The following is a 20,949-nucleotide window of genomic DNA, read 5'->3' on the forward strand; positions in this document are numbered from 1 at the left end:
AGAGGCTGTCACACCAGCCTTCAGTCTGTTCTTCATGCATGATTTCGTCTTTCATAACCACTCTTGGGGGAATTTATGGATAGTATCATTTTTTCCTTATTCCTGTTATGTGAGCTGAAACAAGCGTGAGTCCCTATTCACTGAGCCACATCACTGCTGCTCTCCTAGCTTTGCTGTGCTGATAGGAAATGTCATGCTGCTTGCTGCATTACATAATTACTGCTGGCCCCTTTTAATACATGATTGCATTGCTACTATTTGAGGCAACAAGAGATGTTAAAATACACAAGTTTTATATCATGTTTTGTTTGAATAATCTATATTCATCGCAAGTGCTAGAAATGAGAATTACATGAAACCACAGTATTGCATTAATTAAATAAATGGTTTTAGCATTTCAAGGTCTGTCCTCAGAGAATAGGAAAAAATGTTAAATACTTACGATGCTAATCTGATGCAGGAAGGTATTACACAGATATATTGTTTCTTACTCCCTATACAGTAAGGAGTCAAAAAATGCTTGAAAGTCTGAACAGATCTGTTAGTTAAATGGTGATTAAATAACAAGATAGGGTCCTGTGCTGGGGGGCACTGCCAAATGGCATTGCTGTCACTCATCTGAGGAGCCTGCTTCTTGTCAGCTAAAGGGTGCAGCTCACGTCTGATGAGTCATAGGGGAGTCTTTTAAACTGCTTGTCTTCTACTCAGAAAGTGCAGCTGAGCTCAGCAGTTTGTCCTGGTCAATAACTATGAGGGATGTGGAGGCAATCTCGTGGCTTAAAGAATTCGAGCTGGCAGCAGGTTTAGAGTCCTGATTTAGGCTTGACATGCAATATCAATATACAATTTTACTGTAGTACAGAGAGCAAAGTGATGTGATACTGCTGGCTGCATTTAGCAGATAGTAATTAAGGAGACATGCAGTAAGTGGTTCAGTGAAAAGGCAGCTCTACTGCCCACTAGTATTAAGTAACAACTTACAACTGCACAACTGCTATTAAACAATATTGTTTACATTTCTAATTTTAGTCTTCAGATTTGATCTCTCTTGAGACCGCTGAAATATATTTCAAGTGCTTTTGGTTTAGTTTGTCTAGATCGTCAGCCTTTGCTTCCAGAACATACACAGTATATATATATTAAGAGGTGCACACGCATTTTTTGCTGCCTAAACTGAATCCCAAATGTATGTAGAATTAGAAGCTCTGAAATGATGACTATGTAACAGAACCAAAAATTGATGTATTTTGGAGCAAACTGATCAAAATCAGGATCTTTAAAGGATCTAGATGAAATTGGATAGAATTGAAATGCTCTGCTCGAGTTTGAAAGGAAGTAATGGAAGAAAGCTGTGTTGGTTTAATGTATAAGCATTTTAAATCCTATTGAAGGTATAAAAGAGAAATTTCATTTTCTGATGAACAGGCATCATAAATGAATGGGAACACTTACGTTAGTCTAACTTAAACCATTCAAAAAAAATAAAAGCTTTAAAGTTTTAAATGTTGGGCTTTAAATCCAGTGAGTGAGATCAGAATGTACATAAGGTTAGCTCAGTCTGTTTCTTCTGATGCCAAAACGGTTATGCAAGCAGCTCAAAGAAGTTAAAAGTTCTCTTTCAATCCCTTTATGCTGACCTCAATTCAAACTGACTTTTTATTTTAACTGAATTTCAGCAGGATTGTACCTTGCAGTGCTGATTATGAATGTCAAATATATTATCAGAAACCATTATCTATAATTTAACATGTTGTTTTCAGTGCTCTATGTGAGGCAGAGTCAACTTGCTATTCCTTCATGTAAAAAACTACTTAAAATTCCAGTCTGTGCACAGATTGTGATCTTCCTCATCACTTAATTATCTGATTCTAGAACTGTCCTCAAGAGGACCAAGGATCAGAATCTGCACAAGATACAAAGACCTATTTATTATTCTAAGTATACTCTAAGTAATTTTTTTTATTTTATTCTAAGTAAATTCATAACATTTTGACAGTGTAGAGCTGATGACAGCTATTTGTACTGAATTTTATCTTCAGGATGCTGTATGTCTGTTTTTCTCTACAAAAGGATTTTTCAAGAATTCTAGTAAAATGTTTGTACTTGGTTAAATAAGTATTGTCCTAGCCATGTGGATAATTAATATGGAAGTTGTAGTCTGCCCAGAAAAGTGTGAAGTCTTGCAGTAAAGAAAGCTAATGGTGACCTGAGTTACTTTAGGGTAAGTGTTGCCAGCAAGCTGAAAGAGGTGATTTGTCCCCTCTGCTCAGCACTGAGACCATGCCTGGAGAGCTTTGTTCAGTGTTGGGCTTCACAGTACAAGAGACATTTTTGCCACTCACTGAAGAGAGTCTAATGAAGGGTCCCAAAGATGCTGAGGGGACTGGAGCATCTCTCCTATGAGGAAACGCTTTGAGAGCTGGGACCTCTCAGCTGAGCCTGGAGGAGACTCAGGTGAATCTCACTCGATGTCTATCAGTCTCTGAAGGGGAGGATGCAAAGAAGATGGAGGCAGGCTCTTGTCAGTGATGCCCAGTCCAGGACAAGAGGCCCTGGGCACAAACTGGAACTCAAAAGGTTCTCTCTGAACAACAGAAAATCTTTTTAACAGTGAGGATGGCTGAGCCACTGAAACAGACTACTGACAGAGGTTGTGGATTCTCCCTTGTTGGAGGTATTCAAAACCACCTGGACATGGTGATGAGCAAGTGGCTCTAGGTGGCCCTGCTTGTGAACGGAGGTCAGACAAGTAGACCTGTAGAGGTCCCTTCAAATCTCAGCTATTCTGTGCTTCTTTGAGTAAAGTAAAGAATGGAAATTGTTCACAATTTAATTTGGAAAATGTATTTTCCTCTGTTTGTCTATTGTGAATAGACATAAAATGGAACATTCAATAAGGAGATAATCTAGCAAAGTCAGTTAATTATTTTAATAAAATTGGTACATTTATGATCATCATTATTCTAGAACAGAAAAGCATAACCTGAAGCAAATGAAGACTTCATGTAATATATGAAACCCTAATACTTTGATTTCAAAAGACTAGATGGATACTTGCCAGTTTCTCACTTCTTACATCAAAAATGGCAATGAGAAAATGAAGTTTAGTAAGTGTTATGGTAAAAAAACAAAGCCTTTTAATTTTTTTAATGTAGCTTTGAAAGTTGAAGAACTTTCCTAAGACATGCTCTCCCTTTATCTTTCTTTTTTCTATTAACCCATTTTTACTAGCGATTTTCTATTGAAATAATTTTGAAAATTTCTTTTCAAATCCAAATTCAGTACTAAGTCAATACTTGCTTTTGGGGTTGGTATACTTTGACCTAGAGACCTGTTTCGATTTGATTGTTATAACAACTTTTTTTAACATCTGCCGGAAGTTTGTTTTACATGAAAGTATGTACTTAGAGTTGAAATACTATTCTTATGCAAATAATGTAAAGACGTGGAAGAAACATTTGAAATTATACAATTGTTAGTGGGAACTATTTATTAGAGCATTGGATCAATCTCTTCCCAGTAGAACCAAGCTCAGGAAAACCAATGCATTCAAAAGTTTTTACTTTGCAAATCACATTTCAGAGGCTTTCCCTCATATGGTGTGAAAGCATTTTCATTCTGCAAGTCAGTGAAGAGATTCATAGTTAATTATTCAAAAGTAACCACTTGGTGCTTTTTGCACTTTTGTGTTCCAGGTGCTATAAACTGCAGGTTTCAGCAAATAATACATTTAGATACAGCACAGTATGAAGTTTTAACAGCCAGCAGCTTCTGCAAAGGATTGTCAAGAACAGAATTCAAGGAAACTAGTTTTGGCATATAGATTTTCAGCTGAAAGTACAGGGAAGGAAGTGCTACTTGCCAGCTCTCATCACCATATGTTTTATTTTAATGTAATGTACAAAGAGTACGGATACAGCAGCTGCTCTAGAGGGAGGTGGCCACTTGTTAACAGATTTTGAAACCTTTCTGAAATGTCTGTTCATTTTCTTTTCACTGGTATTTTTTCCCCTTGCTTACGTATTAGCATTCAAAAGATGATGAGAAAAAGAAGTCTATTTTTAGACCACTGCAAGTTGAGGAAAGTGTGATCTACTCTGTGATCAAACAAAAACAAATTTTAGAAGGACTGTAGTTTCATATACTGTGAAATGTAGGTAGACTTTTATTTTCGCAGTATCCATTCACAGCTAATGATGAAATCATATGTAAAAATTAACTGTTTTCTAGGATTCTGTGTTTGTGTTGGAAAGAAATCTATATGTATTTAATTGGTTTCCAGTGTGGATTTCCTAGTAGCTTGATTGTGTTCACATTTATGTCAGTGTTGAGATTCACTGTCTTCAGTGGCAGAGAATCACAAAATCATAGAATTGCTCAGGCTGGAAAAGACCTTCAAGATCATCAAGTCCAACAGCAACCTAACCATACTGCTCTAACAACCCACCGCTAAATCATGTCCCTGAGCACCACATCCAAACAGTTTTTAAACACATTCAGGGATGGTGACTCAACCACCTCCCTGGAGAGCCTGTTCCAGTGCTTAACAACCCTTTCTGTAAAGAAGTTTTTCCTGACATCCAACCTAAACCTCCCCTGGCGCAACTTGAGGCCATTTCCCCTTGTCCTGTCACCAGTGAGAAGAGACCAGCCCCGCTCTCACTGCAATCACCTTTCAGGTATTTGAAGAGAGCAATGAGGTCTCCCCTCAGCCTCCTCTTCCCCAGACTAAACAGCTCCAGTTCCTTTAGTCTCTCCTTGTAGGGCATATTCTCCAAGCCCTTCCCCAGCCTTGTTGCCCTTCTTTGGACCTGCTCCAGCATCTCAGTGTTCTTTCTGTACTGAGGCGCCCAAAACTGAACACGGTACTTGAGGTGGGGCCTCACCAATGCCGAGTACAGGGGCAGGATGACTTCCCTAGTCCTGCTCACCACCCCATTCCTGATCCAAGCCAGGATGCCATTGGCCTTCTTGGCCACCTGGGCACGCTGTTGGCTCATATTCAGCCCATGTCCATCAGCACACCAAGGTCCCTTTCCATCAGGCAGCTTTGCAGCCACTCCTTCCCAAGCCTGTAGGGTTGCCTGGGGTTGTTGTGACCAAAGTGCAGGACCTGACTCTTGGCCCTATTGAAACTCATACGGTGTACTTTGGCCCATTGATCCAGTCTAGAAAAAAAAAATGTTGAGAAAATCAACATTCATAGGGATTTAGAGCTAAAATTGAAAGAGTTTGATATAATGTATGCAGAGAAATGAGCTCTTCCTAGCATTGCTACCCAAGCAGTGAAGTTGATTAAATCCACTACTTTGAATAACCTGAAGTTCTTAGCAGGTTTCAGGAACTGTGTGCCTGCAATGTTATGAAAATTAACCGTATTTATTCAAATGAACTGGTAGTTTAAAGGGTAATTTGTTGATTCCTACCTGAAATTTTTGTATCTACTGAATATATCAATCCTTTGAAATGCATGTAATACATTAACTATATGTTATTGGGTTTTAAGGCAGGGATTCTAAAGTGAATTTGAGAATCCAAAGGGAAGTTGCATCACACCGTAATGGGATTATAGCAGGGCATGCTTTCATAGTGTATAATAAAACTAATGTTCCATATTAGCATATTTTTAAGTGTATTTTACTTTGACCATGGAGTGTAATGCTAAAATTTCCTAGTAATAGAAATCTGACCCATATGGGTCAGATGATGGTTCGTATAGAATCTAGCAATGTTACAATTGTTTCTGAAAGAATAAATTTATCTGGAACAGATTTTTTTAATTATTCTGTATTGTTCACCTTAGATACATCTTCCTCTGATAAGGAAATCCCACTAATCTATGTGTCACCAGGTATAAATTTTTCTGGTGATAGAAATTTAGTTCTTACATAAATCTGGTGGGGTTTTTTTTGTTTGTTTCTGATGGTGGTGGCTTTTTTTTTTTCCCCATACTGGTCTGTTATTGTTATCTATCAGTCATTCATTTTTAAACTAGCTACAAAAAGTGTTTCTCTGAGATATTTACTGATACTTCCCTGAAGTTCCCTTTCTTCTCTATGTGGCAGCATTTGTTGCAAGAATTCAAATCTTTGTAGGTTTACAGATTTGCAATTTCAGTTAATCATTCCCTGTGTTATCCCTCATCCCACAGATACTTCACAAGTAGACTGGATTTAAAAGTCTATGGTGAGAACATGGACATAATTCTGAATATAGTCATGCAGCTCTAATTCTGCAAAATGTGAGGCAAATATTTAAGTCACACTGAAACTGATGGCTTAGTCTTATCAAAGGCAATGTTTTTACTGGTGTGATACTTTGCAAGTTAAAATTGTGAAAGAGCTTTTTCTTCTTTTGGATCCGATAGCTTAAAGTAAACACTTTTCTAATTCTATTGAATAGAGGAAAATTTAAGTTATCAGCATTCTAGAGATCACACATGAGTCCCTTAAGTCTATCTGGAATCTTGATAACACAGAACTTTTTATCTGGGGGTATTTACACCTCTAAGAAAGTTCTATGAGGAATGTTTGTTTGTTTAATGGGATGGTACAGCCTTCCTCATACTTTTAAGTACTGAGATACATAAAGAGTTACAGAATGATTAACCTACTGCTTTTTTTTTTTTAACGTGAAAAGCATTTACTGTCTGAAGCAGCTGACTAACATATTCTAGAAACAGATGCTTCTAGAAGTAGAATTATTGTTCTGTAGGTTGTTGGAAATTCCATTTTCATGGAGATTTACTGTTATGATTAGATTTACTTTTTATTAAGAACTAGCTGCTAGAAGGAAAGAATAGCTCTTTAATTCACATTAAAACCAACAAAAGTCATCAAAACAATTCAATTCAAAATGAGAATAGCAAATATTCTGTCTGCAATAAGTAAGAATTAATTATGTTGGTCCTAAAGCAAGTTATTACATTTTTAATGATATGCCATCAGAAACTCTTCAGCTGTCCATGGCTGACTTAGAAGAAAAGAAATGCGAGACTGAATGTCGGTTTTTATGTAGTTTTTTAAAATTGGAAGGGATGTGACCGCACATTTACAATTTTAGATTTTAAACTGTACACTGTAACTTTGTATTAATTGGACAGAAAACACTGTGTACAGCTAAACATTATAGAAATTAATATCTAATTTTTTCTTCTTTTAGCCACCAGAAAAAGAGGGTGGCCTGCCTCGCCAGGTAGGCAATAAGACGGAATGTGGTCTCTTGGGGTTTGTCCTGGATTTGAAGCAGGATTATGAGCCCGTTCGGAACCTCATCCCTGAGGAGAAACTTTATAAAGTTTACACGTTCAACTCTGTGAGAAAGTCAATGAGTACTGTCATTAAAATGCCAGATGGTAGTTTCCGAATGTACAGCAAAGGAGCTTCTGAAATTGTTCTGAAGAAGTAAGTTCAATGGATTTCTTGTTGTGTTTTTCCAAAATCTTAATGATGCAGAACATTGTGATGCTGATAAGATATACCAGGCCATTCTGGAATTCAGAATAAGCTAATTACAGTAGAAAAATGACACACTCCAGTATAAAGCTGTTACTGTTCTCCTCAACCCCCACCTCCCACTTGCAAAACTGTTTGACGTATTTTTCTTATCATTGGCTAACGTGAAATTTGGATCTTCTAATTTATTTTTCATCTATATTCAGTCGTTTATGAATAGTTTCTTTCAGTTCAGAAGCACATTTGGAAAATAAGGATGTTTCAATTTCTTTGCAAGTTCTCAGCTCATTAATTACATAGGTTTTCAGGAAGTAATGGATGAAAGGGTCTTAGTGTCTCCATAAGAAGTTACAGACAAATTCTTCCTGACAGTATTTCAGTAGTGTATCTTTTTTGTTTAATCAAGAAATTTGCACAAAAAGGAAGATGTTGAATGAAAGGAGCTGATACATGGAAATACTATTCAGCAGTCATGCAAATATACAATGACCCCCCCCCCCTTTTTTTTTTTTACTTAAATAAAATAGATGTTCCAGGATCCTTAATGCAGCTGGTGAACCTCGTATCTTCAGGCCACGTGACCGGGACGAAATGGTGAAGAAAGTGATTGAACCAATGGCCTGTGATGGACTGAGAACTATCTGTGTTGCTTTCCGAGACTTCAACAGCAGCCCAGAACCTGACTGGGACAATGAAAATGACATTTTATCTGATCTGACTTGCATTTGTGTTGTTGGCATTGAAGATCCAGTAAGGCCAGAGGTAAATTAAATTCTTATGTTATAAAGTATTTCTTAGAGAACGAAACATGAATTGATTTCTACATTTCCTGTGGTTTTCATCTTTTTTTTCCTTATTTTATTTAGCTCTATCAAAGAAGATGGTAATGAACTTTAAAAACAAGCTTTAGTTGATTAAGAAAAATAATTAATTTGATAAAAGTTCAATTTAAATTTAGCAATATAGGATTTTGTAAGCTACAGGATTGAAATGATTTAAATTTCTCTCATAGAGGAGTATACGGGAGAACTATCAGCAGAATTTTTATTGTGCTCTCAATGTCATGAGGTCCAAGTGGAAAAAAATAGGTGTAGTGACTATAATTGCCATGACTGTAATAGCAGTGTGGTATTTTCCACATTTATCACATGAAGTCGAGGAGTTTTGTGTTTTACTAAAACATCTGCCACTAATTGTCTTAAGAATGTAACTTGTGGCTATTCAGGAAAACTTGTATACATTATCTTTGGACATGGAAAAGCTTTATCATGGACACACTGTAGACTTCATGGATAATATTCTTAAGTGTCTTTAAAAATGGGCTTAAAGTTTAAATTCAAGTAAACTGAGAAAATCAGTAAGTAAAAGCACAATGGAAGTAGGTGCCAAATTATTCCATATCTATATTTCATGAGACTTAACTTGCTACTATACTTGTGAATTATATTACTACAGTAATACAAAAGGCAGATGAGCGTAGAAACTTTGTTTCTAACCAATATATATGGTTCTTGATAGTTGATCCTGACGGTAGAGAATAGGTTCAATTTTATAGTGTAGAAACTGACATATTGAGGGTAATCCCCATAGCTCAAAGTGCTGAGGGTAAAATGCTGGCATTTGCAGTATCTTCTTTTGATGTTTTACTCACTGAGTCAACCGTGAGCATGTGGCCATGGCATGCAGCTGCACAATGTGATGGGAGAGCAGCTGTCCCAACACCTACTGCAGGTGAGAGGGCGTGATTAAATGCCCTCCCATTTTACTCCAGGAAATTCATTCTTTGATGGTGCAGTTATTTCAGTAGATGATTAATGACTGTGAGTTTGCTCTGGAATAAGGTCATTGAATGATAAGTCAAATTTCCCTATACAAAAAGAGTGTGTTCTGATTCTGCAAAAAGTAAGTACCTTGGTTCCACTATTGGTCTTTTTTACTGTCGTCCTCTTCTTTTTTTTTTTTTTTTAAATAATGCCTAAATCTTGGTGTTTGATCCACTAAGAAATGGTAGCAATGTTAGACATGGAAGGAAAATTATTTCCCTGAGTCATTCTTAAATTAGGCCTTTATACACTTTTGACTGCTGTAACTTTGGAAAATAAATGAAGGAAACTAGCATGATATAATTACACCTACAGGCACCAATTGCATAACTGCACTACGAATGATAATGGATATACTTGACTTTTTTTCAATAACAAGAAATGTATCATATCAAGTAGGTCTTGGTTAGGTGAAAACAATGATAAAATCTTTACCTCTGCAGCCATTGGATAAACAGCATTCACTTGAACTGTTATCAGATGGTCCCTTGCTGCTAATCCATCTGTCCCTACACTTCACGTTACATCTTGAAAAATATTTTAAAATAATCTTAAAATATTCTGTCTGCATGGATCCCACTCCTAATGCTCTAGCTGATATACATATAAACTCAGAAAGTTTTTAAACTGTCAGTGACCAATGGAACCATGAACCAGTGCCCTTTACCTCCAAAACTGATTAATGATACATGTTGTTCAAAAATAGCTTCAAGTCAAGTTATGTATGATAGACTGAGGGAATGGGTAGCAACAGGATTTGCAGTTAATTTGTAAAATAGCTGCAAACTATCCTTTTGTGTGATTACTATGAGCATGTTTTATGAGAGAGCCACTCTCATTTCATAGGCAATATTTTCTTAGGAGTTTGCGGTAAAAATGAATAGTGTTCATACAAACAAAGAGGTCAAGTCTAAAGTCTATTTAAAGAGTCAAAGAAGATGAAGGTAGCAAAGCACTTTATTTCTAGAAAATTAGCTGAATAATGTATTGAATTTCTTCTAGATTAACATAAAAATACGTAGTGACACTTTTTTTTTTCATTGCAAGAAGCATCATAAAATGTTTATCGTTTTAGAATTTTACCATATGTTGCACAAATTTATAGTTGTTTTTTGGGGGACTTGGCTCTGTAGGGATTTTTCTCCATATCCCTTTGACTGTTTTATAGTGTTAATGGTCCAAAAAACTCTAAGGATAAAAACATGAATTTCAGAAAATTGTCTCTGTATGATATATCTGACTTGGTGGGAATTAAGTATCACTCAAATTGCCTTTGTAGCTGCAAATAGTAAGATATTGAGCTGTAATAAATGACCTTATTACTTTGCCAGGATTAATTCCAGCTATTAAATAGAAACACCATTGGAATTTATGAATTATCAAAGTGTTTTCTGCAGGGGAAAAAGCACAAAAATGAGAACTATTATTACTGTTTTTGTTTTATTGATATTCTCGGGATTCATGGGTATCAGAATTGATTCTGTCAGAAATGGCAGATTAAGTAATTCCAGTAAAGCAGTCCAGCGTCACCATCCTGAAAACCTTTAGTGTCCCTTAAATTGCTTTAATATTTTTACTAAGAAAGGCTTGATTTTTTTTTTAAAGATTATTTGCCCACATGCACCATTGGTGTATTCAGATATTCACATATTTGCCATACCTGCAGTGTCAGTTGCCATGCTAGCATGAGGTAAGAGTACTGCATCTCTTCCGATTATAGTGCAGGGTCTTTCTTGCCATTGCATTTCCTTCCATGCATTAAAAGATGATGAATTATTCAGCAATGGTATCCAGCAACTGACAAGCTTTAACTGGAGTGTAACCACTGGACACCCATGAATTTTGCATACTTTGATTACTTAGGTTGATGAAATTCAGGCTCTAGCTTACTCATTGTTAGCAGTGACTTTTTACCAAGCACTGAACTACCGACTTGGTATTTAGCGTTTTTACAATTTTTTTTTCCTTTGATAAATCTACAATAAAAGAACCAACAGAATGAAGTCTTGTGCCTATTGAGATTTGCCTGAGATATTTTGTCAGCCTTTCTTTATAGGTTTTAATGAGTCTGTACTTGTTTATACCAATTTGCCAAGGTACAGTTCCAGTATGTTCTTTCTAGGCATTGCACATAAATCCCTTCTAAATTTCACGTATTTGTCACCTGATTTTGATAGGTATTTGTTCACAAGATAACCTGTGCTTGCATATGTTGAAAGGTTTTCTTTGCAGGAATTTAAAAATTGGAAATATGTACCTAAATTCTGCAAACGGATGGAAAATATCTGCTTCCACTGCCCACTCAGTCTGCCAAGACTCTTCCTTCCGTACAGCATTAAAAAATATGAACAATATTTTAAGCGTAATTACTGTACACAGTGTAAGTCAGATACCACCCACAAGCTGTCCAAAAACAAGAGAAGAGGGAGCTAGAATTATTTCCCTAGCTATATGTGAGTTTGAGGTGTATTTGAAACTAGGTTGTCCTCCCATGACCTTGTTTAATGGGACTGTGCTTTATGTGAATATTTCTGTTTTTCTGTTTGTACTGTAATTTATTTTTCTCCTTCATGGTTCATATACCATGCTGGATTTAGAGGCAGTCGTCTAAATCTGTCATAACCCTATGCATGAGGGTCACCACAGTTAAGTGGACATTAAGGGCGCTCCAACTTGGCAAATGGGATATAGTCAAGATTATTACTGTGGCAACTGGGTAAATCAGAAGTCATTTGCTTAAGTAATGAATTTGACCTGGTTGTATCTGTCCCACAGAATTCTCTGTCATAATATAAAGAGGCTTCAGGTGGTCCAAATAATGTTTCCATCATCCAACTCATGAGAAGAATATTTACAGTTAGTAGAGATGAGGGAATGGGAAGATAAACCCCTGACCCTTAATTTTTTCTCTTGCTTCTGCTGTCTGTGTAGAAAGTCATCCTGCAAACAGCACATTTCTGTGGGTGCAGTCTGAGGATTGAGCAGTTTTCTTCACAGTAATGAGAAAAGCACTGGTCAGTTCCTCAACTAGGTGTTCAGTGAGGCATTTTGGAAAATAGATGCCTCTTACCTGCCTCTTGTTTATTAAAGAGGAAAGAACACAACTGACCAGATGAGCTGTTATTTCCTGTGTGTGTGCATCTGGCTGAGTTGATTTAGAAGTGTTGGCGACATTTCTAATATCATTATTCAAGTGAATAGCACTATTTTTTCCTGAGGAAAAAGTATTATAGTAAAGATGCAGAAACGTGGTATGAAATTGTACTCACTGATTAGGATAATCATTATCTACAATATGGTTTAACGGTTTATAATATTTATCTTTAGTGTGACATTCAGTCCAAAATGTATAACCTTTCTGGCCCCTTTAACTCATTAGAAGTAGAGTTTTTGCCGTGCTGGGTAAGAATGGTGGTTGTCAATCAAAGGCAATGTGCTGCCCCCAGCAGCGTCCGTTACTTGTAGCTATACGGGAACATAAAATGCCCAGCAAAGCAAAAATTAGCAGTGCAATGTTGTAAATGGTGGCTCCTTTTCTTGATAGTTTCTGTAGTAATGGATGATATTAATCCAATCTAATTAGCAATGAGTTCTACAGCATACCTATCTATGAAAGAGGTCATAGTGAGCAAATTGCACTGAACTGACAGTTGACTATAGGAGGATTTTGCTATTGTAGTCAGTAATATTCCTTTTGATGCCCTTTCTTAAACTGAATAGGTTTGTTTTGTTTTTTTGAAAATTGTTGATTATTATTTTAAAATGAAAATTTTTTTCATTGCACATTTCCATTAAAAAAGCCTTTTTATGTTTAAATAAATTGATATCAAGTAAGTATATAGCTTCTATGTTAATCTCACGTACCCTTTTGCACACTGAATTCTCTCTCATTGATAAGTATACTGTGTAAAAGTTAGTTTCATGAAGAAAGAAATTTTTGACATAAATGATTCATGAAACACTGACGTCATTTCTATCTGTGAATTTCACCTGTTGATGTGCATAAATTACAGTAGTAATGCTGAGTTATAAAAACTTGGTAGATAATCTTATTGGAAGGAAAGTTTGGATCAGAACTAATTAAAGTTGTATTATTTTTCTGTACAAAATAACTGTATTCTCAGTACTTGTTTTCATGTACATTGAATATTTTAGGTTCAGCATACTGCAACTTAGTGCTAAAAAGAAAAAAGAGAAGAAAAAAGCTATAGAATCACGTAATTATCAGGGTTGGAAGGGACCTCTAGAGAATACTCCTGTTTATATTAAAATCAAGAGAATTTGTAGGCAACCAATCTGAAAACTGATCTGATTGGAAACATCTGACTTGCATTTCTGTCTCATGTCTGGGAATTTTCTTTCCCTGTTATATTGCTTTTGTAGGTCCCAGAAGCCATAAGAAAGTGCCAGCGAGCTGGAATTACAGTCCGCATGGTCACTGGAGACAATATCAACACAGCACGTGCCATTGCCATAAAATGTGGAATCATTCATCCAGGAGAAGACTTTCTTTGCCTTGAAGGGAAAGAGTTTAACAGAAGGATCCGAAATGAGAAGGGAGAGGTAATTCATATGCTAAATCCATTCATATTAAGAATGTGACATAAAAATAGTGAGAATACTGAAATGCTGTTTCTCCTGCACTGATGTCTACCTTGTTTCAGTAAAGACTGCTTGGAGAGACTGGTACTTTTTTCTAGCAGTATTCTTTTGCAATTTAAAATACTTCTGAAAATCCAGTCTTTACTTCTTATAATGCAGAACCACTGCATGTTTTGTGCTAGACTTATTCAGCATTTTTTAGAACCATAGCACTAGCCTTCACGAAGCTCAGGAACCTCAAAACTAAGTGCAGGGAAAACAGGTTTGTTAGCTAAGTGGAGAAGGAAGTCAACTCTACAGGTTTAAGTCTTGTGAAAATGCTGAGAACCAGATACTCTCGCTTTGTAACACTTTATGAAATCCACATACTACTACATTCACTCACTCTAACAATTTGAATAATTTAGTCTGTTCTTCAGATTTTTAATTTCGTATATAAAAGACATAGACTATTGAAGCCATCTTTAAAAAAGTGAACTCTATGCTGTGCCTTAGAGTCTATCATGGGCACAGTTATTTACTGCTTACATTGACTGAAGGAATCCTGGGAGCATAAAGGTATGCTGCAGGTTTGCTCTAGTTGCTGTAGGTAAACAGAGAAAATTCTGCCATTATTGCTGACAAAATGAAGAACTTGGATTATAATGCAGAATAAAACAACACATTTCTAGTTGTAAACATGTTTGATCAGCTTTGAGAAATTGCACTATCCTACATCAAGTCACATTTGTAAGTAGGACTATCTGTGAAGAGCATCAGAAAAGCAGATAAGATACAGTGGCAAAATTTGCCTATGTTAATTAATAAGTGACTTTTGATAGTACAGAAAATGACTTTTTTTGGTCTTGCTGCCATTGATGTCTGTTGTAATTTTTCTGTGCTTTTGGAGAATAGATACAGATCTTAGTGAAATGAATCCTTTGCTGCTTGGACACAAGCATATTTTGCATTTTTCTAACTACAGACTAAGAGTTATACTGTTGTTTTTGTTATTGTTTTCCAGATTGAGCAAGAGCGGATTGACAAAATCTGGCCAAAGCTTCGAGTACTTGCTCGGTCATCTCCCACGGACAAACACACTTTGGTAAAAGGTGAGTGAAGACCACCTTCGTGTGTGGGCATGTGCGTAAAGTAATGCCAAAGATATTGAAGAAGGCTCAACACATCTTTTGCATTGTAAAAATTTTACTGTTAAACTGAGATTAATTACACATCACTTCTCTATTCATAATGCAAGAAAGCTTTCTTGGTAAATAAGTCCCTTATGCTTGCATTCTACCTGAACTTTCAAATGGAAAATAAAAGGAATCTGGTTGGCAGGAATAACAGAAATACCAGTAAGCCTTGTGTCAAGTAGAAGTATTCCCTTATTTGCCCTGGGACTTTTTAACTGGACTGGAACGAGGCTCAGTCTGGGAAGGGAAAATGTGTTTTTGCTGGCTTGAAAAATATTGTTGAAAAATTAGTGATTTTTCTTATAAGTAAGGGGAAGGGCTGATTTCATTCTCTTTGAAAATACCTCTTTATTTTAAAAAAGCCAACAAACTAGGAACAAGTTCATTTAGAGTAAATCAACAGTTACTCAAGTTTGTTTGCTTCTCTGTTCTCACACAATTATTTTTTAAATAGTGTTCAAATATAAAAAACTTTTCTTATTACAATAATAGTTTTCAGAAGTCATGTATGTAGGCATAAACTGAGTGATGATATCTATTTCAAGGCAGTTCCATTTTCCTGTAGGCTCCCTAATTGTGTGATCTGCATAGGCTTCCTTTAAATTTCCATCTGTATTTTTGGAATCTGCTTTTGTCCTACGAAAACTGTACCATCCAAACCATGCTGTCTCACCATGCCATTTGCAGATGGATGCTCCTTTAAAAGAGGAATTTATTTGCAGCACTCTTTATGAAACCTTTTTCAAATCTCACACTTTGTGCTGTCTTGACATTTTATTCTCTTGACCTTTAATCTCACAATCAAAAGCTTATTAAGTTAGAAAATTTCTGATCAGGAATAGCATCATTTCTGGCCACACAAAGACTTTTCAGCTGTCTTGACAGCTTAAATAATTCAGATTTAGGGAGAAAGTCATTTCTGGCTCTCTCCTTTTGGCATGCCAAAGTTGTCTGGTTATGACTCCATATGTGACTGATTACAGAAGTTCTTGATCTGGATGTAATTTTTTAAAATGCGTAAATGACTACAGAGCAAATGTTCCCTTGAGAATTTGAGGAGTGGATCAGTTTTGCTCTTTGAGGTTGGGGACCAGTGTATGTGAAGAACTCATGAAGCACAGATCATTCAGGAGTACCAAGATAAATGTAAGCTCTGGCACGGCACAAAAGATGAGGCAGCTGGAAACAGACTGCTGTTACTCATCCTCTTTGACACACTGTTGAGACCAGTGGTCTCCAGATGGGATGCACACACCTCAGGGTTAATGCAAGACAATCCACTGGGGTGCAGGAAGAAAAAGTTTATTTTATCATTTATGAATAAAATCTCATTGTTAAAATAAAGTTTATTTCATCTCTGTCTTACCCAATTTATGTTCCATATTTTGTGTGTTTTTTTATGTGTCTAACGTATTAGCATAGTAGTTAGTATATGTATGCATTTTATAAATAATATACATATTTTTGAGGCATTTGCTAAAATCTGTAATGATAGTTGTGCACAATCAAAAGTTTGGAGACAGTTGGTTTGCATAGCATAATTACTATCCCTATATCTCACAATTCAAACAGCACAGAGTTAGCTGCCCTACTGCATACAGTGTACTGTCTTACAGCTGTTGTAGGGCATGACTTGTAAAGCCTGTTATAGTTTTATTTGTTCCAGAAGCATACAGCAATTTATGTTTCATTGAGTTGATGAAAAAAGTCCCCTGGAATTACTCATTTGAATCATGCAGGATTTTCCCTTAAGAGGAAAATAGACCTTTTGCCAGAGAAAATGAAATCAGTGAAAGCCGAAGAAAAATAAGCAACAAATTATTGATATTCTATAGCATGTGAGTTTTGACAATCCAAAATATATTTACTGCTACAGAGTACCTTATACGACAAGTACAAATAATGTTGCTAAGGTCTAGCAAGGTCAAGTGATACAACAATTAAATATCTAACAAAGTTCAAGAACAAGTCTATGGAAATCATGACGGAATTTTTTGGATGGTAATACTCTAAGGGACATTAAAAGTTACAAGAAACTATTTAAATGTTCTCTAGTTTTGGGCTTCTTGTTAAAATGTTATGTTTTTCTCAGACACTTGAGGGATCAAGAGGATTTTCTTCTCTTTGATGTATTCTAGCTGCTTTAGGGTAAAAACACATATCACAAAATAAACTTTTTTTATATTTAATTTTTAATGACACAGGGCTGCTGGAGGGAATTTTTTTTTCCTCTGTAACACAGTGCAGTCCCACCCAGAAAAAGGATCTTTTTAAAAAAAAAAAAAATTGTTTTTACTATTGCTAAGGGACTAGAGAAACACGTGGTTCAGCATCTAATGCTGGGCAGAGAGTGTTCTCTCAAATATTTATGTATTTGAAGTAGAAGTGGATTGAAAAAAAATGTCAAAGTGATTTAGCATCACAAAGTGTTTCAGTGAAACAAAAACATTTCACTTAGACGTCTCAATCCAACTGAAATGCAGTTTCTTACAGACTTCATGAAGTCGGTATGATTTCAAATTATTGTTTACCCTGTTTCAAAATATAGCAATAAAAATGTCATCTATAGGGATGTGTCATTATATTATTACTGAAATATTTCAATATTGTCATGCTGATTTTTAAAACAATAAAAAGAAGCAGCAGCTTATTACTGATGGAAACAACATCCTGATCAGAAGATACAGAGGATAAAACACATACAGCTTACAAGTTAAAGAAGCTGTGTTTTCCAGTATGTTTAAATGTGGTTGAAATTATTTTTCCATGATACTAAAACCAGCTGTTCTCTCTTCTTGTAAGGCTGTTTGACTAAAAAGCAGAAAGGGAACCTTAAAGAAGAAAAGGTTTTTTTAATTATTACCCTTAGTTACTAAAATATTCCAAATATTATTGCATGTGACAGTATTATTCAACTGCTGGCCTCAATAGTACAGACATGCCGTGACACTGGGTAAATTACTAAAAAAAAAAAAAGTATCAATTGAAGTTCTGAACCTAAATATTAGTCTTCTAACTGAAACCTAAAGGTACATGCTCAGAACAAAAATCCATGCATTTGTGCCATATTTTTCTCTGATATTCTATCATGAGCTTTGCAGAACAGTATTCACTTAACAATTAACAGTGCTGTCTGCAATATTATTTTAAACACTTTCACATTAACCTTTGAAGTTCTATTCATGCAAGTAGGTAAGTATTTAAGTGAACTTAAATTTTCTCTTTCAGTTAGATTTTCTAAGTTCTTGTTAGATGAATGAGTCTTCAGAAAGTTAGAAATATGAAACACTAATCTCAACAGAACAAGCCTATGAAAATATATTATTGCATCTGTCTTTCTTTGGCTTGTCAAAGAAAGAAAAGTATGAGTAAGTGTATGGGATGATCAACTTTCCTGCATCAGTAACACCTGAACTTACGTTATCTTGAATGCTCTACAGCTGTGTATGCAGTTCTGGTATCTTTTATAGCACATTTGTATTGTACAATGCTCCTCTTGGCTATACATGGTTGTTTTAAAAAACAAAAATATGATATTTTCCCTCATCAGAAACAAGTTGCTTTCTCTGGCAAATGGATGTCTTAAAGAAACTACATGACTGCTTCCCAAATTCCTACAGCATCAGTGGAATGAGTATGTGGAACAGACTGTAATGTTATGCTCTAGGTATATTCCTGTGGATGCTGAACAAAATTCATTTTGGCAGAAAGGAATCGTGGCCAAACAGATGAGATGAGAGCATAGATCAGTGAAACAGCAAAGGCTGTTTTGGGAGAAAACTTTGCCAAATTCTATGAATTCCTCTGATATACCTTGCAAAGGTGTTTGATTAAAATACTTTATGCAAGCATTTAACTGGAGCACAGCAGTTTATTTTGTACAATTTACCTGACTGTTAGGCATGAGAAATTAATACTGATGTTTATTTTTGGCCATTATGAGTGAGTGGAAATGGGCATTCTGTGACTGGCAATCTGTCAGGTCATACCCTTATTTAAATTTTTCACTGATCACTAAAGTAGTAGTTCTGCACAGCTCAAGACTGCGGAGGGACAGCCCTTCCCTGGCATCCCTCTTTTGTGTCTTGACACCTTTTGTAAAATCTGTACTAGGATATTACTTAATACTGAAAAAACTCTTGAGGTGAAACTGTAAAAATATATCACAACTATTAACAAAATGACGTCCAAAGAAAGGAAAAAAAAGAGCACAACAATTCAGCGACGTGAGGAAGGAAGAAGAAACAGATTTAAAATAATACTGGGAAGTCAAGGAGCATGGCTGTAGCTATGAATAGCTATGGTAAATCCTCTGAATCCCAAATAATTGCTACTGCTTCATTTTAGAAATTTGTCTGACGTACAAAGGAGAAGTTCTTGAAAGACCTTCTTTCTTGGAATGAATAGCACTACACGTTTTTGTCCCATACATTGACAAAGGTTTGATGATGCTGTGTCACTGAGATGGTTACCATCAGCATCTCAGCCACTATCTCCAAGAACAATACTTTATCTCTGTCTTTCCGTGACTGCTGATTATACAGTTCTGTGTTCTGGAGAGTGTTTGGCTCATCCCAGCTGTATAGTTTGCTTTTATGGATAAAAATGGGCAGCTGAGTAGTGTAATCATTGACATTTGGCCACTACTTACATCCATTAGGAAGTCATTTCCTGAAAACCCTCCAGCTTCATGAAGGCTGTGCTCCCATTTGGAATCTAATTGTGAGAAGACGCACTCTACCTGTTTGGAGCAGCTAGCAGCATGAAGTATCAGAGTTTTAATGAATTTCTTTAGAAGCTTAACCTATTAATTTAAAATTAAAGAGCATATTGATAGCAAGAGGGAAATACAAGATAAATGCTTTTAACAGTAATTGCTGCTGTTGTTCCTCTTTGTTTAGTAATACCAAAAGCAAGTCACCCCAACAAATTGAAAGCTCTCATTATAAGATCTTATCAGAATAGTATTTGGGCCATTTATTTGAGTTCATAGTGCCAATGGAAAGCAAATGCTCTTTTTTTTTTTTTTCGGATTTTCATAAGAGTGAAAAATGTAGGACACTTACTGCTTCCATATGCATTGCAATCTTCTGCATGCCTGATAAGGCTTAACTTTGCCAAGAGGCTGCTATTGCTCTGTAATCTGCAATTTCCTATTTCTGGATGGTTTTCTGATAGGGGAATTATTTTTTTTTTTCCAGAGCAGTTGAAAGCTTTTTACACTGGGTAGGTTTTTTTTGGTTGATGATTGTTTTTAGTGTATATGGTATGGCTTTGTGCAAAATATTTTAGCAAAAGAAATTTTGTCATTTCCCACCCTGTAGAAGTATTTAATGTTCCCGCATAAGCGGAAAATAGTTTTGTTTGTGGCAGTTAGGTGAAAATCGATTCGCCATCTGCTTTTAGTGTTTTCAGTTTCAGATCATTTTTCAAAAGAAAGCGGAAATTATTTTATTGTAACTATTTATTACAGTGTTTGGCTTCAGAATTTAGAGAATTGTTTTATATCTTCTCAATTCATTGTCAGAGTTGAACATTTCTCTGTTAAAAGGCTCATTTAGTTCCAGCTTGATAAAATTCATCAGTGACATTTATTATCTTTATGTTATGCTGATTACAGATTGACAGAAGGCATCTCAGTGAAACAGGAAATATAGTTAACACCCAGTTTAGGAAAACTTCTAACATGAACTCAAATCTTTAGCAAAAAAATTCCACTGACGTTAAATCAGGAAGATGGGCTGAAATGGATTTACTGTGGTACATAACTAATAATAGAAACTTTCCAGAAGAAGATAACAAGTTGACCTTATATTCTTTGATGTCTGTGCAAATTTTGTTGTTGTTTTCATGGTTCTGGATCAGATGTTTCCTTAAAAATTCTAACAGGGATGT

General features: G+C 35.8%; 1 protein-coding gene across 13 annotated transcripts in view; it reads left to right on the plus strand.

The window, feature by feature from the left end:
- The window catches only part of ATP2B2 (ATPase plasma membrane Ca2+ transporting 2), a 295,684-nt gene that overhangs the window by 236,621 nt on the left and 38,114 nt on the right, over positions 1-20,949 (plus strand). For all 13 annotated transcript variants that reach the window (XR_002442628.1, XM_021409829.1, XM_021409832.1 and 10 more), the window contains 4 exons: positions 7,162-7,403; positions 7,982-8,216; positions 13,661-13,840; positions 14,883-14,970. Coding sequence is in view for 12 of the 13 variants with exons in the window: in XM_021409829.1 (XP_021265504.1) it covers positions 7,162-7,403; positions 7,982-8,216; positions 13,661-13,840; positions 14,883-14,970 (745 nt within the window). In the remaining variant the exon portion in view is untranslated. The remainder of the gene's footprint in view (positions 1-7,161; positions 7,404-7,981; positions 8,217-13,660; positions 13,841-14,882; positions 14,971-20,949) is intronic.

The sequence above is a fragment of the Numida meleagris genome, chromosome 11 (genome assembly GCF_002078875.1).
Source record: "Numida meleagris isolate 19003 breed g44 Domestic line chromosome 11, NumMel1.0, whole genome shotgun sequence".
NCBI lineage: Eukaryota > Metazoa > Chordata > Aves > Galliformes > Numididae > Numida > Numida meleagris.